General features: G+C 43.6%; 1 protein-coding gene across 1 annotated transcript in view; it reads left to right on the plus strand.

Moving 5' to 3' along the window:
* Positions 1 to 3788: 3788 nt before the first annotated feature.
* LOC147449514 (protein CHAPERONE-LIKE PROTEIN OF POR1, chloroplastic-like) overlaps positions 3789 to 15544 on the plus strand; it is a 50330-nt gene continuing 38574 nt past the window's right edge. The window contains exons 1-2 of the mRNA XM_086522629.1: positions 3789 to 3945; positions 4079 to 4188. Of these exons, the coding sequence (XP_086378755.1) occupies positions 3863 to 3945; positions 4079 to 4188 (193 nt within the window). The 5' untranslated portion in view covers positions 3789 to 3862. The remainder of the gene's footprint in view (positions 3946 to 4078; positions 4189 to 15544) is intronic.

Consider the following 15544-nt stretch of genomic DNA (forward strand, 5'->3'; position numbering starts at 1 on the left):
ATTTTGATGAGACTTTTTCTTCTCTCTTTTTGTAACTACCATTTATAATGGTTGGGCATTGAAAACTCATAATGCTTGGAATGATGGAAATTGAGAATGAATCTAACTAATGAAGAAACTGTATAAGGAGCTAAGGACTACTTATTTATGACATGATTATTAACAAGACAATCAAGACTAATAATAGGAGATTGATGCATAAAAGTGAGATAAATTTTTATTGATTGAAATGGGATTTGTCATGGATGCTTGAGAGTCATTCGTTTATGACATCACCCGCATCATGCTGATGTCATCGCCTACATCATCGCATGTGTCATCACCTGCATCATCACCTATGTCATCGCCCGCATTGTTACTAGAAGACTCTAGAAGATTCTAGAAGTATCAAGGAGATTCTAGAAGCTTGGAGAAGATTTTGAAAGAATCTAGAAGTTTCTGGAAAGCTCTAGAAAGTTGAAGAAGGATCTTGAAGGTTCTAGAAGAACTAGAAGGAACAAGAAGCTTCTAGAAGATTTTAATCTCCTCAAGAAGAACCTAGAAAGTTCTAACCTCCTCAAGTACTAGTATAAATAGGGGTCTTGGGCCACAAGCCCCTCAGTCTTGCTAATACCACTTGTGAGGCTCCTATGAGGAGATCCCTTGTCCTTGCAATCAAGCCTTGTCTTGTACTCGAGTCATGTAATCCAAGTCTTGTATCTATAATTGCTATGCATCGAGGTAATGATTCATCATTTGTAGGAATTTTGAGGTTGTTTTGTCACATTACTCGTAGATCTATAGATTTTTTATAGGCCATGGAGCTGCGAATTAGCCCATAACTTGCAAAACCATAAGGATCAATCAAACCCTTTTGAGAAGCCCTAAAGAAGTTATCCATACAAGGATCTAATTCTATTGAAATTGTTGCCAAGAAAAAAAGGTATACAAAGCACAGGAGTTGGCCTGAACAGGGAAGTGCAACCAAAGCCCATACAAGAAGAGAATTGAATAAGGAATTAAAGACCATGTCTAAGGCATCAATCTAGAAGAAGAAGCTCTTGTCATTCCAAAGAGCTACACAGGAGCTACGTGTGTCAAAATCAAGCTAAAGAACCATTCTAGCATATTAAGTAACGAGAGGAAAAAGCAAAAGAATCACGACCATCTCTTGAAGCCAATCCTATATAAGATGCATTTTCATCTCTTGAAGCAAACCTTAGAGTTATTGGGATGTGTTTATGGGTTTATTAGGAGGCACTAGAGTCAAAATTCACATCCTAAACTCTCTCTTTTAAAATCATAAATTCAAGCCAAAATTTAACGTCAAGTGACCATAACAATTGATCCTAAAAGCCAAACTTAATGTCAAGTGACTACACCACATGATCCAAAAAATGTCAAAACCCTAAAGGGCCAATACCATAAGTTGAATCTCACACCCATACACAAATCAAAATCTTGTTCATAGAGGACATTCACATGGAGAGGGGCTATTAGAAACAAGCCATGTAAGAATCCTAGTGTGGGAGCTACCTCTACCTCTATGCTTCACATGACATCATTCACTATCTCATTCGAGTATGAAATTATTGATTATTATGTTGTTCATCGTGTACAACGTCATGTATAATCTTGTTATGAGTGCATATACAGCTATTGGAGTCCTTGATTTAGCAAAATAGATATCAGGAGCTCCTTTGGTCATGAAAAGACCCTAGCAAAAAATTGACAAGCTATCCCGAAGGCTAACCTAAGGCAACACTTCTTGTAGAACCTGATTAAGGTATGGTAAAAAAAAGAGCTTATAGAAGTTGATAATTGGGCTAACAAAGAGGCTAATTGGCTAAATCAATGCACACTTTATGGGATAATGGGGGGCTAATATGCATTCCCAACTAGAGGACTTTATTAGACGATGCTAATACACATCAGACAGAAGTTTAACTAACTTCTATTAAGATAGTGGGTGGCGACTGAAGGTATCACCATGAACATATTTGGTTTTTGTAAATTACCAAGGTCTTTGGTACCAATTGAGTATGAAGCTAACTAATGAAGGATCTAATGATCCACTTATTAATAATAAAATTTATTAACGAGGGACTGATACATATAAAAAAGAGAGAATTTTATTGATTGAAACGGACCTTGCATAGGCTCATGTACATGATGAGTGACATAGTTAATGATGTCATACTAGGAGAACATAAGGAATGTTGTCCATGAAGCAAAGAGCTAGAGGTAATTCCCACACTGGGATTTTTACATGAAATGTATAACAATTTGACATAAAAACAAAATTCTATTATGATTACTTGTTGAGCCAAACTTGCAAAAACTAAGAAGGATCCAAACTTGGTTTTTGCCATCCTCAAAGATGGTCCTGTTTTGGGAGCACTAAACTTGATATGTTGGATTCTCATTGCAAATTTTTTGGAAAGAGGGTGGGCCTTGCAACCACAAAGGAGGGAGTCAAAACCAAACGTTGGCATGAGAATCAACATTGCTACATACTATCTTCCTTAATATCTGCCAACTAGCTGGATTTCCCTCTAAACATTGTGCATGAGTGGACAAAGCCATCATCTTGCACCTTATTAATAGTTTATAATCGAATGGGTTCATCAAAATTGTGACACTTGTCTTGTCTTTATACAAGTTTTGCTATGTTAGGTCCATTTGGTTTTGTTATTATATCCTACAACACTGAATTCTTGAACATTGCCAATATGTTTGATTTTGTTGAGAAGGGAATAAAAGCCAAACTTTGTGATCATAAATCTTGTAGATGGCAGATATGTAAGGCTTGAGGAGCTAATTCTATGGAATGCTCTTTTAGCACAATCTAAAAGCATATTTTAAAGCCCTTTATTGCCATTTAAAAAATATCCCTTAATGTCTTTTTGAAATAACGTATCAAGCCAATCTCCCTATTCTCTCTATTTACATGTAGTATACTCTTTGGCCCAATGGTCATGCCACTAGGCTTCAATGTGGAAGTTCGAGGCTCAAGTCACATTTTTTTCTTCATCGATTTTGTTTGTGAGAGTGGAGTCAAAAGCATGCGATCAAGCTATAGAATACCAATTGCATTACAATGCATCCCCACCCCATATTTTCTTTCTCTTGAGTTTCCAACACTTGTCGACGGATAGATATTTGAGGTATATTGAATTGTTTCTACGACGTTAAAAACTTGTCTTCTCTTCTTCTCTCCCTGTCTAAGATGGCGTGCAATACACTAGCTTCACGATGAATCATTGGACCCCACAATGAATGCGGCTTTCCTAGACCGCCAATGTACCACGATCTGGGAAGAATCTGGAGGTTTTCACTTTACCATTATACCACCCACAATGCTCCAAATACAAAAGTGCGTTCTTCTCTAAAAGAAAACACCTTTATTGATTCAGCTTATCCCCTTATATGCAATCTGCACCTTTATGAGAACAATCTAGCGTAGTTCACAGTCCTTTCAGTGTGAGATAAAGCACTGAGGCACTAGGGAAGAGTCCCTTCCTTGATGCAACAATGCCCCTTCCAAGCACAAGAGTCTTGACCTTGACTTGAGTGCTCATCTTTTGTTCACATTTGAGCTTGTTTTTCTCAAATTTTTAGCTCGAAGCACTCCCTACATACCTCTCTCTCTCTCTCTCTCTCTCTCTCTCTCTCCCCCCCCTTATCCTTATGTTGTGAGCTCTTAATTGCCAACCTCATCTCCAATGTCATCAAGCATCGAGAGTCACTGTTCAGCTCAACATTGGGCATGTGACATGTTTCATTTGGTCCCATGATTTTTTGACCATAGAGGGCACTCATCTCATATCTCTCTCTCTCTCTCTCTCTGTCCATTTACAATTTTGGATGTGAAGAGGGGAAGATGGCGGGTCTAAGAATTTCCCTCTCTCCGGCAGCCCCGCTTGTGGGTCGCCCAGACGGTCATGGGTCTGCCCAGTCTCCAAGGTACAATTTCAGCTGCTCAAGAGGGTTTTGACTTGAAATGTACAACCATTTTCAAGGCTTTTCTCACGCAGATTTATGGGCATGAAGTACACGTTTAGGTTTTAAAAGACTTTTTTTCCAAATGGACAACCAGGTTTCTGGGTTGCAGAGAGTTCCATCTTTTCTGGCCAGGCCAAAAAGGCAGCAGACACATCCATCACCGCAACAAAATAGTATGTGCATTGGGTGGTTCTTCTGATGAAGGTAAGCTTGTTCTCTACTGCCAGGGGTTTTCAATCCTGTACAATATCCCGTGAAAATCCTGTAATAATTGGTGAAAGGAAATAGTTTTTTTCTGCTCAAGTGGTTTTGTTTCTTCTCTTACTCGGTCAAGGAAAAAAGTTGTAAGACGAGTTTTGCGCCTTGTGCTAATCCCATTCTTATTTCCTCTGCACCTGTATACGTGTTCACAAAGTGAAGCCTTCACTCATTCTAGTTTGGTTTATTTTGTTATTTTTTCTGCGTCATGTCTATAGTGATGGCCCAATGGCAAAACTGCCTCGATCTCTCCTTCTCTCTATTGTTCCATCATAGGAGTGCTCGCTCAGGCCTTAGTGTTATTTGCTAATGCCTGCATGTGTTTAAGTTAGTCGTCTCGTATATGTACAAGGTGCAAGCCCCGGCATCTTTCAGGGGGCAGATGATAGGGGGTGAGGGCTGTTTTGTGCTTGTTCATTGCTGTATGAGGTAGTTCTAGTCCATACATTGCCATATATCATGCCAGTCTTACCCAAATCGCGTGTTGATGCTGTATGGATATGCCTGGCCGTGCCACTTTGTTTTCCCTTTTATGGCGTGATTATGTGGTGCCTTACTTTTTGGGGTCATTGTGGCTATCGTTCCATATTTCCCTTCTATGTTGTGGGGCAAGCAGCTCAATCGCCAAAAGCTAACCAGGGAAATCTTGGCCTGGTAGAAGCAGAGACGTATCCGGTGAGTGCCTAGGGTGTTAGAAGGAGCCTATCACTACGCGGATGTAGAGGAGCTGGAAAGCCATTCAAATGGTACAAGTGGTATATAAGAGGAATTTAGGATATACCACATTGGTGGGTCCATATTGCGAAAGTAATCTTGCCCCATGTGAGGTGGAAGAAAAGTGGTGTACGAGGCCAATTCCTCGAAACAAGTATATGACGCTCTTCAATGAATAGCCAGGTAATTTAACGCATTGACTGCGAAGGGTGTGGAGGAGCTTTATTGATCTGCTAATGAGCGTACTAGCTGTTGAAGGCTCATGGTATGCAAGCAATTAGCGTTTTGCACCACCCATAGTGTCATTCATCAAATAGTAGAGAAGATAGACTCCTACACAAAGCATGTATAGTAGCTGATTGCATATCTAGAGTGCCACTTCTATATCCCAAGTGCACCAACATGAAGAGTGGATCCTTAGCTTCCGCCTCAAAGTAAGATGAGAACCAAGAAATTTTAAAATCTAGGAGACGGCCTCAATTCTTAAAACCATAGTGAAGGTCCACACATACATATAGAATACCATATTGAGCATGAGGGCTATATGTAATTTTTTCTTGCCAACAAGTCTAATGCTCTCTCTCTCTCTGTCTCTCTCTCTCTCAATAGTGGATCAATCTAGTTGAAGACCAATGTAACTCTATAGTCTCATCTTGAGAAGGGATAATGGAGGCGTATGTAATGATTTAATTCATTTCTCTGTCTTAAGAGCAGTTCAACAACAAACTTCTCTTACCTACATCCCTCATCATCATGGTGTTGTGGAGAGGATGAATAGGATAGTGAGTGAGATGGCATTCCCTCGCTTGCATCATGCCCCTCTCCCTCCCTCTTTTTGGGGTGAAGCAATCGATTTAGATTTATGTAACCACTTTCAGCGAATGGTCGGACGAAAAATAGTGAACTACCACAATTTGCAATTCTTGATACTTCTAAGCATCTGATAATTGAACAAAACAAGAGAGTGAAGAGAGAGATGACAAAGATTGTGAAAGAGAATTGGTTGCCTTGAATTGCCACTTTCGACGCCCCCGGTTGGGGATTTGTCTATTGATTGACCGTGTACAATTGACGAGAAGAATTTGCAAGAAGTCTTCTTCAAAGTCGCAATCTGTATGTACAAAGTGTGTGGGCTTAAACTATTCATTAACTATTCATTGAGTGTGTCAGTGCACACAATATGCTCTCAAAATGGCTCGCGCTCAAAAAGCAGCCCAATAATTATAGTTTGCAAGAAAAAAGCCCCCCCTCCCCCCCCCTTCTCCAAATTTGCGATTTGCAATAAAAACAGCTTATGCTTTTTCTCTATTGCATGAGAGTGTAGGGAGAGAGAATCCTCTCTCCTGCTGATGAGGAGAAACCTCACCCTAATGGAAAAAGCTTTTGGTATGTTATGTGTATGGTTTTTGGATGCAACATGGAAGTGGATGGTGAGGGAATTCATGTTTTCTTAGCTCTCATTTTATGTTTTGGTGCTTTTGTGGCATGAAAAATAGGACAATATTTACAATGATACAAGAGTATGTGTGAGTGCGCGTGTGCGGAAGTGTGTGTGTGTGTGTGTGAGAGAGTGAGAGAGAGAGAGAGAGAGAGAGAGAGAGAGAGAGAGAGAGAGAGAGAGAGAGAGAGGAGACAACACAAAACGCGCTATCTGTGGGCGATCAACCCCCCATGACTACGAGAACAGAAGACCTTGTCTATACAATCAGATGATCTATAATACGTACCCCCTGGCCCCATATATATGAGTGCCCAAGGTGGGCACCTGCCACAAACTGCTGACGTGTCAAGCCCTGAAGAATGGAGGCAACTTGCAGTGTTAGGTACAGCGGAATGAATGTTTGCGCTTTGCTCAAGATGAGTGCGAACGGGGCGAAAGCCCGTCCTCTATTCTTTCTTGGCATTTTTCTGCTTCTGACTGAGAGAGTAGAAGAACTGCTCTCTGACTATTGAGAGGATCTATCCTCTTCTGCGAGATTTTGGGAAGCTCTCGTAGGGGAGAGTCTACCTTCCACAAAACTCATCGGAAGCTCTCACGAATGAGGGTCTATCTTCCGCTAATTGTGCCACTTTGGACGTAATCATTCCTGCAATTAACCAACCACAGAAACATGCAAAACACACACACACACACACACACACGCTTGTTGTAATTTTCTGCATATAACCAGAAATTGTTACCTGAGCGTTTTCCAATGCCAAATTGGAGGTCCTTTTCGCGATGGAAATGCTCCAAACTGGTGTATGTGTAGAGTAGGTAGTGGGGAATGAGATTCTATTAAGACTTTGCTGAAATTCACCCTAATACAAGTGATTAGGGGCTGAAAACAGGGAATTTGCAGCAGCTAGACAAGGGAGAAAGAGAGTTTTCTACTACTTTACGCGATGAAACTTCTCCCAAAGGTGCAAGCAACCATGAGAGGCCTTGTTCTAGTTGATGGGTGCTCAGAGGCTCCACATACACCACAAGGTGTTGCTCTCAAGCTCAATGGAGAGCTTCACTGCGTAGAGGATGGTCAACTTGGGGGGGGTAGTGCATTGCCAACCTGGCAAGAGGGGGAGGGGCTGCTCTCTTATAGCCTCCTAGAAGAGGGGGCGCTAGCATGAAGAGAGGGAGTGAGAGAGAGAGAGAGATTGCATGGGAAAGTGTGCCAAGTGGCACACTTACTTTAAAATTTAAAAACCATTCAACTTTTGACTTTAAAAATCCTATGCTAGTTAATGAAATGTGCAATTAAGTGCACAACTGCAAACATAGATGCAACAAATGAAAACGTTAGCTGCTCCCTAGAGCATTGTCGTGCCAGCAATGCTCTGGCATTACCTGTTCGCACTTGTTCGGCCATTTGGTCCAACGCAAATCATTTAAGAATACTTTTAACTAACTTATCCTAAGGCCGTAAAATAATCAAGCCTTAGGGTTAATAGTCTAAGGACCCCATCTCATTCGTGTGCTTGCACTAGCGTGCATAATTTTCTGAGCTTGAAATCTGAGGCTACTATCTACCCCTTCATTGAAGACCCGATTTCCCAATAGCTAGGGCTTCAGGGTATTTTCTGCTAGGGTCTCCCTGAGGTGCACTGGCCCAAACTTGGGCGCACCTGAGGCCCCAGAACTGCTAAATCTATTCTGATGTGCACACAACTAATTAGATAATTTTTTTCTCGTAAATAATTAATTATTTACAAAGTCTGACTTAGTTACAAATACTCCATCCCTTGCCCATTCCAACCAAACCATGGTCATCCATCTCCATGGATTTCATTGTAGAGCTACCCTTGTCACAAGGATTTGACTCCATTTTAGTAGTCGTGGATCGGTTTACAAAAATGGCACACTTCATTCCAACCACTAAAACCATCACCAACGAAGGTACGGCCAAACTCTTTCTACAGCATATCTATCGTTATCACGGATTACCGGATGACAGTTTCTGATCGAGGCCCACAATTCATCTCTAGCTTTTGGAAAAGCTTATCAAGCTACTCGGAGTACAAATCAACCTCTCCTCAGCCAATCACCCACAAAGTGATGGACAAACAGAGAGAGTAAATCAAGTTTTGGAACAATATCTCCGATGTACTATCAATTATCACCAGGATAATTGGGTCGAGCTCCTACCGCTAGTATAATTCTCCTATAATAACAGTTTTCATACCTCCACCCGTCACACTCCATTCTTTGCTAACTATGGTCAACATCCCAAAGAGGATATCCACACACTATCAAAGTGAAGAATCCAGCTGCTATTCATCTTACACAACAATTATCTGCAATTCACAAAGAACTTACAATTCATATCAAAGAAGCTCAATCCAAGTATAAGGAAAGTGCAGATCTCCATCGCATGCAGCATCCAAAATACAAAGAAGGGGATAAAGTGTGGCTCCTCCGATGTGATCTGCGTTCATCTCGTCCCTGTCAAAAGCTTGATTATCGAAGGCTTGGCCCGTTTAAAATTATCCGTCAAGTCAATCTAGTCACCTATCGACTCCGATTGTCCTCATCCATGAAAATCCATCCGGTCTTTCATGTCTCAGTCCTAGAACCTTGTCACACATCTAAGATCTCAGGAGAGCCCTACAACCACTTCCTCCCGTTGAGATTCAAGGACATGACGAATATGAGGTCGAGAAAGTCCTAGATTCTCGAGTTTCGCGTGGCAAGTTACAGTACTTGGTGCATTGGAAAGGCTATGATGTTAGTGAACGAACCTGGGAAGCAGCACACAATCTACAATATGCATCTCTCAAAGTCCAAGAGTTCCATCAACATCATCTATGGAAGCCCAACTCAAGGAACACCACTGCTCCTTGTGGAACTCGTGGCTAGAGGAGGGGGTAATGTCATGGATGCTTGAGAGTCAGTCGCTGCCTGCATCATCGCCTACATCATCGCTAGAAGGCTCTAGAAGGATCTAGAAGATTCTAGAAGTTCTAAAAGTATCAAGGAGATTCTAGAAGTTTCTAGAAGCATGGAGAAGATTTCGGAAGAATCTAGAAGTTTCTGGAAAGCTCTAGAAAGTTGAAGAAGGATCTAGAAGGTTCTAGAAGAACTAGAAGGATCAAGAAGTTTCTAGAAGCTTGGAGAAGATTCCGAAAGAATCTAGAAGTTTCTGGAAAGCTCTAGAAATTTGAAGAAGGATCGAGAAGGTTCTAGAAGAACTAGAAGGATCAAGAAGGTTCTAGAAGATTCTAACCTCCTCAAGAAGAACCTAGAAAGTCCTAACCTCCTCAAGTAACCTCCTCAAGTAACCTCCTCAAGCACTAGTATAAATAGGGGTCTTGGGCCACAAGCCCCTCAGTCTTGCCAACACCAGTTGTGAGCCTCCTGTGAGGAAATCCTTCTTCTAGTTCTTATGTTCAAGTCTTGTCCTTGCAATCAAGCCTTGTCTTGTACTCAAGTCATGTAATCCAAGTCTTGTATCTAGCTCTTTTAATAAAGTATTAAGTCTTGTAATCAATATTAAGCTTATCATCAAATCCAAGTTCTTGTACATTGTGAGCGCCTCCTCTTGCTCTCCTCTAGCTCTATACGCGCTCATAACACCCGAGTTCTTCTCTTTTCCGTGGGCGCATCCTTTGGCGGCCTTGCGCTCACACCAAGGTTGCTTTTTCCCACCTCACGTCGATTGGCCGGCCGCTAAGTGCATGGTTCGCTCTCAATGAGTGAAAAGAGGCACAAGGGGAGGTTGGACAAGCCCTTCTTTCTTGGGTTTCTTGTCACTCTTCAAAAACACGATTAGGAATCGACACGCCCAAGCGAACTTGGGTTCGTGCGACCGCAACAAGCAAAAAAAAATTCTTGTCATTCTTGTGGTTCTTTCCTTGAGTGATACAAAACACTGCCAAAGCTCTGATACCAATGTTAGGTGCAACGGAATGAATGTTTGCGCTTTGCTCAAGATGAGTGCTCTGAACTGTGCTCAAGGTTCCTTTTGTTCTTATGAAAGGTAGAGCCTTCCGTTCTTAATGAGAGATGCTATGATCACAAACAAAGTGAATGGACACTGTGCATGCAAGTGTATGCGACCGAGAGATAGAGAGAGAATAGAGATACGACACCAGAGACGTTGTAAAACCCTCGTCCAAAGGCCCCACTCTCGTTGGCGAGAGTCCAACGAGAGTGGTCTACTTATGATTGCACAAACCGGTACAATGGGAATGCATGTGACTGATGCAAGTCTAGGCTATGTCGACGATGACGACGGGGATGGCGACACCGACCTAAGGGCTGAAATCTGCAATCTTTTATCTGCTGTCCAATAACGCTATGGGCTGAAATCTGCGGCTAGTTCAAAAACGCTGATTTTGGGGGCTGTTTTTGTAGGTCTTTGTTGCTGAAATTCTGCAGGTTTAGGGCTGAAAACCGAGGTTCTTAAGGGCTGAATCTGTTGGTCTTTCATTGTTGAAAAACGCCATGCTAGAAACTGTCAAAAACGCTAGGTGATGGGTCTCTAAAAACGCTAGGTGTTGAGGTTGGTATCGGTGAAGATCTGCTGCAAAAACGCTAGCTGTTGAAGCTTCTGTTGCGATAATCTTCTTGCTTGGAAACGCTAGTCTGATGCAGGGCTAGGGCGATGATCTCCTTGATGAGAAAAAGCTAGGGGGAGAGATGGTCTTGCTTGGAGGAAAATCCACCAAGGTCTTGCTTGAGAAGTTGCCTGCTGAGCTTGGCTCCTGTTGCCTCTTCTGCCATTTAGTGCTAGCTTAGGTTTGCTTATATACAAACTTACTCAATTGCCCTACCTACTTTTCAACAAAAGTCACTTAAAAATAATAAGTGAAAAATGTCAAAAATAGGTAAAATAGGCTAAATGCACTGGAAAATTTCCCTGAAGGATTTTGATGGGAATGCTTATGATCATGCTGTGTGCAACCTGAGGATATGCATCTACACTAAGTATCTGGGCATGCACGGTCTATGAATAGACTCACAAAAGTGCCGAATCACTTCCAATCTAGACTGACTGGACTGACTGAACCCTCGTCGTGCCGTAGCTTGTCCACAGACACATAGGGTTGGATGTGTCACGTGACATGCAGATCCCAGCCAAGGGGCCTAAACCCTAAGAAGACAAGCAACAGCACAAGAAGAAGTCCTACCAACTAATGGGACCCCGTCCGATGGGGCCTAAGTGACATAAAGGATTAAAATAAAGCAGGACCCACACACAGCTTACATAGCCAATTGAGGACGTGGCAGATCTGTACGGACGCTCCGAAAATTGCGTTGACAAGATGACGTGGCAGACTGTACAGATTTTCGCGTTTTGGGTTGACTGCTGACGTGGAAGTTGTTGGAATTTCCGTGATTTACGCTGGTAGCTCTTTGGCATTGCTTTTGAGTCGCTTTTCATGTAAATTGCTTTTGGGGCCTAGGGCCTTTAAATATGAGGCCATGGGCTCATTCTCTGGCATGCTTCCTGGGAAAGGTGCAAAGTCTGGAGTACCGGCTTGTACTGTGTTGATGCTATATAAAGAAATACTGAAAGGGGTGCCAAGGTTTGGGGCTAATACTCTCTGGGTTGGAATTCCGCCACTATGTCGCGCGTCGTCTCTCTCTCTCTCTTAGTGCAGTTGTTATTGAAGTGCTAAAAGTTTGTTCAGTCTGTTCTTTTCTATTGGCACGTGGTGCCCGTCTTGTGACAGCACCCAACTCAAGTGGACGATTGGCCCCAAACTTGGGTGGCTGGACAAGGTACAACCTAGACTATGGGTGGCCACTGTGGTGACACTAGTCGTACAAGGAAGTGTCCTAGACCTGTGTGAAGTAGCAGTGGTGTAAATCTAACACCCCCTCTCAACACTTGATGCTGAACAAAACCGCATGAAGCCGAAGATGTGAGGCAAATGGATGAAGATGTCTGATGCAATGTCCACTAAAGGACAATACTCCAGCGAACTCCGCGAGTGTAGCAGCAGTTTGGGGTGTCCCAACGTCACCGAGACAGGGTGAAGATCTGCGTGAAGGTCCCGAACCAAGTGTGAAAAGAACTCCTTGTCGTAAAAGAAGTGCCAATAGACCTGCAAGTGTCCTACCCAATAGGATTTGTGGTATTTGTAGTCAAATCGTCTGGAGAAAATGGAGAAGCCCATGAAGACCGTAAGCCTGTCAATGCATGAACCTGTAACCTAGTGTGGCCAGGTGGCTAAGCTGTGTAAAACTCCAAGAAGGCCAGATGCAGCAATGTGCGTCGTAAACGTCCTCCGAAACAAGGAAAGCCAGACTAAACAGTCTGCACTGTAGAAGCTATCGTAAGCTGCAGCACTCACCGGGAGACCGCACGGATCACCACTGGATGGTGTCCTGTCTGTAGGTAGGGTAATCCAAGATGAGGGGAAAGCTAGACTCAATAGTCTGCGCTATGAAGGGCCTCTGACGAAGAGGTGTGGTCAGACCAAGTTGTCTTCACCGTGATCATCTTGTAGAAGTAGGGAAAGCCATACTGAGCAGTCTGTGTTGTGAATAATCTCTGAGAAGAGGAAAGGCCAGACCAATCTGTCTGCGTCGTCTTGCTTGTATCTCCTGCCTCCAATCCTCCTGTGTCAACCTGTCACATGACACATCCAACCCTACCTGTCCGTGGACAAGCTACATCACGACAAGGGTTCCGTCAGTCCAGCCAGTCTAGATTAGCAAGTGATCTGGCACTTATGTGAATCTGTTCGCAGACCGTGCATGCCCAAACACTTAGTGTAGATGCATATCCTCTGGTTGTACACAGCATGATCATAAGCATTCCCATCAGAATCCATCAGAATCCTTCAGGGGAAATTTCCAGTGCATTTAAGCTATTTTCCCTATTTTTGACATTTTTCACTTATTAATTTAAGTGACTTTTGTTGGAAAGTAGGTAGGGCAAATTGAGTAAGTTTATATATAAGCAAACCTAGGCTAGCACTAATTGGCTGAAGAGCAAGGAGAACACAGGCCACAGGCAGCAGGTTCCCCCTCTCTCTGAGCAAGATCCCCCCCCTTGGTGGCGTTTTTCCTCCAAGCAATAACCTCACCTTCTCTAGCGTTTCCATCAAGCATCGCCCTAGTCCTCTCTTGGCTGGCGTTTTCAGTAGTACCCATCGCCATAGCCTCCCAAGCCTTGGCGTTTTTCATCAAGACTCCATCGCCATACAGTCTCAGCCCTGGCGTTTCCAGAATCCCCAAAATCGTCCCCCCTTTGCCTAGCGTTTTCATCATCGCCTAGCATCAACAAATTTCAGCGGTTGACACCCGAAAAACCAGCGAATTTCAGCCAGCAGAAACCAGCCCACATCAGCGTTTTTGGTTCCAGCAATTTTCAGCTATTAGCGTTTTTGGAACAGCAGTAGAATTGCATCAGATTTCAGCCAGTAGCGTTTTTGGACAGCAGTGAATCTGCATCAGTTTTCAGCCTTAGTGTCGATCTTGTCATCCCCGTCGTCGACCTCGACATAGCCTGGAATTGCATCAGTCCACAGTCATTCACTTGTACGAGTTTGTGCAATCAATAGTAGACCACTCTCGCCAACGAGAGTGAGGCCTTCGGAGGAGGGTTTTACGTCTCTGGTGTTGTATTCTCTTCTCTCTCTATCTCTCAGTCTCATACTCTTTCAGGCACAGTGTCCATTCACTTTGTTTGTATCCATTGCACTCTCTCATTAAGAACGGAAGGCTCTCCCTTCCATGAGAATAAAAAAGGAACCTTGAGCACAGTTCGGAGCACTCATCTTGAGCAAAGTTCAAACACTCACTCCGCTGCACCTTACACAACCAAAACAGAATCCGCGCCAACAACGCTACCGAACCGTATCTTGGTGTGGCTCTCAATGTGAATGAGCTGGGAGTGGCCTATTGCCAGGTCAAGGGATAAGTCTGTTAGAAGGTTACCGAGGGTGAGTGTAAGCAACTCTAAAGGTAGCAATCCAAATGATCAGGAGTGTAGAAGAGCAACCGTACTACTGCCAGGTCAAGGGATAAGTCTGTTAGAAGGTTACCGAGGGTGAGTGTAAGCAACTCTAAAGGTAGCAATCCAAATGATCAGGAGTGTAGAAGACCAACCGTACTACCATCCAAGCCAAGCTCTGAGCGACTTCGGATGTAGTCGCGTAATGATGCTTGTTCTCTCGTATCTTGCGGGTAAAACTCTCCAAGAGAGTCCAAAGCACTGAAGTCACACTCCGATCTGTAAGCAATGAACCTGTCCAAGAAGAGATCCAAGATCCTCTCCCTAAGTCCATGTAGGTGCCCCTATGTAAGCAAGTGATCTGACGTGTCGAGGTCAAGTGGTCAGTGTCTGTCCACCCAAGATGGTGGTCTCCTCTTTGGGAATGTTGGAATCCCATATGCCATAAGCATGGCCATATCTTGTGTGAACTCCTCTGATGAGTGCATAGGTGTGTCCTTAGCAAACCACAAGTCACCACCCCCTTTGGAGTGCGCAACCGCCGAATGATGGCTGAAATGAATGGATCTGCCAAGGATCGTACGCCCGTTGATGATCAAGCTGATGTCGAAGATATCGTGCACTGCAGCAGTCACTGAGAGACTGCGCGGACCACCACCGGATGGTGTCCTGGCAGGAGGTAACTTCATCCTCTGTGAAAAACACAAGCCAAGAGGCTGCTGTCCACCCAAAAACGCAACTGCGAGGTGATGAAAACATTGCTGTCCAGCAATTTACAGCGTGCTCGTACGCTCCCGGCGAGGTCCGGAGCGGTGCAGAGGGTGTAGGGAGGGTTTATCTCTGTGTGCATAGCCGTCGGAGGGCTGAAAACAGAGAAAAAACAGCAGTGAATGCTGGCTGAAAACTGATGATATGAAGAGGAATAGGAGCGGCAAGATCCAAGTGGGTGTGGCTAGCTGCCCCTCTCTTGCAAAACCACTGCTGAATCAGCCAAAAACGCAGGTGGAGGGAGGGGTCTTTCGCGAGGAAAGTGCCCAAAAGGACCAGTGCTGGCAGCCAAGAGGTCATCGCCACCAAGGGAGAGCAAAAACAGAAGCAACCTCCAAAAAACGCTAGGGTTTTCTGATGCCCAAAATGCAGATGGGCTGAAAATGCAGGTTTTTTGCGATGGAACGCTTCTGTAGGTTGAGAGGGCTGGCCTCTCC

This window comes from Adiantum capillus-veneris, chromosome 10 (genome assembly GCF_014529385.1).
Source record: "Adiantum capillus-veneris isolate H3 chromosome 10, ASM1452938v2, whole genome shotgun sequence".
NCBI classification, from domain to species: domain Eukaryota; kingdom Viridiplantae; phylum Streptophyta; class Polypodiopsida; order Polypodiales; family Pteridaceae; genus Adiantum; species Adiantum capillus-veneris.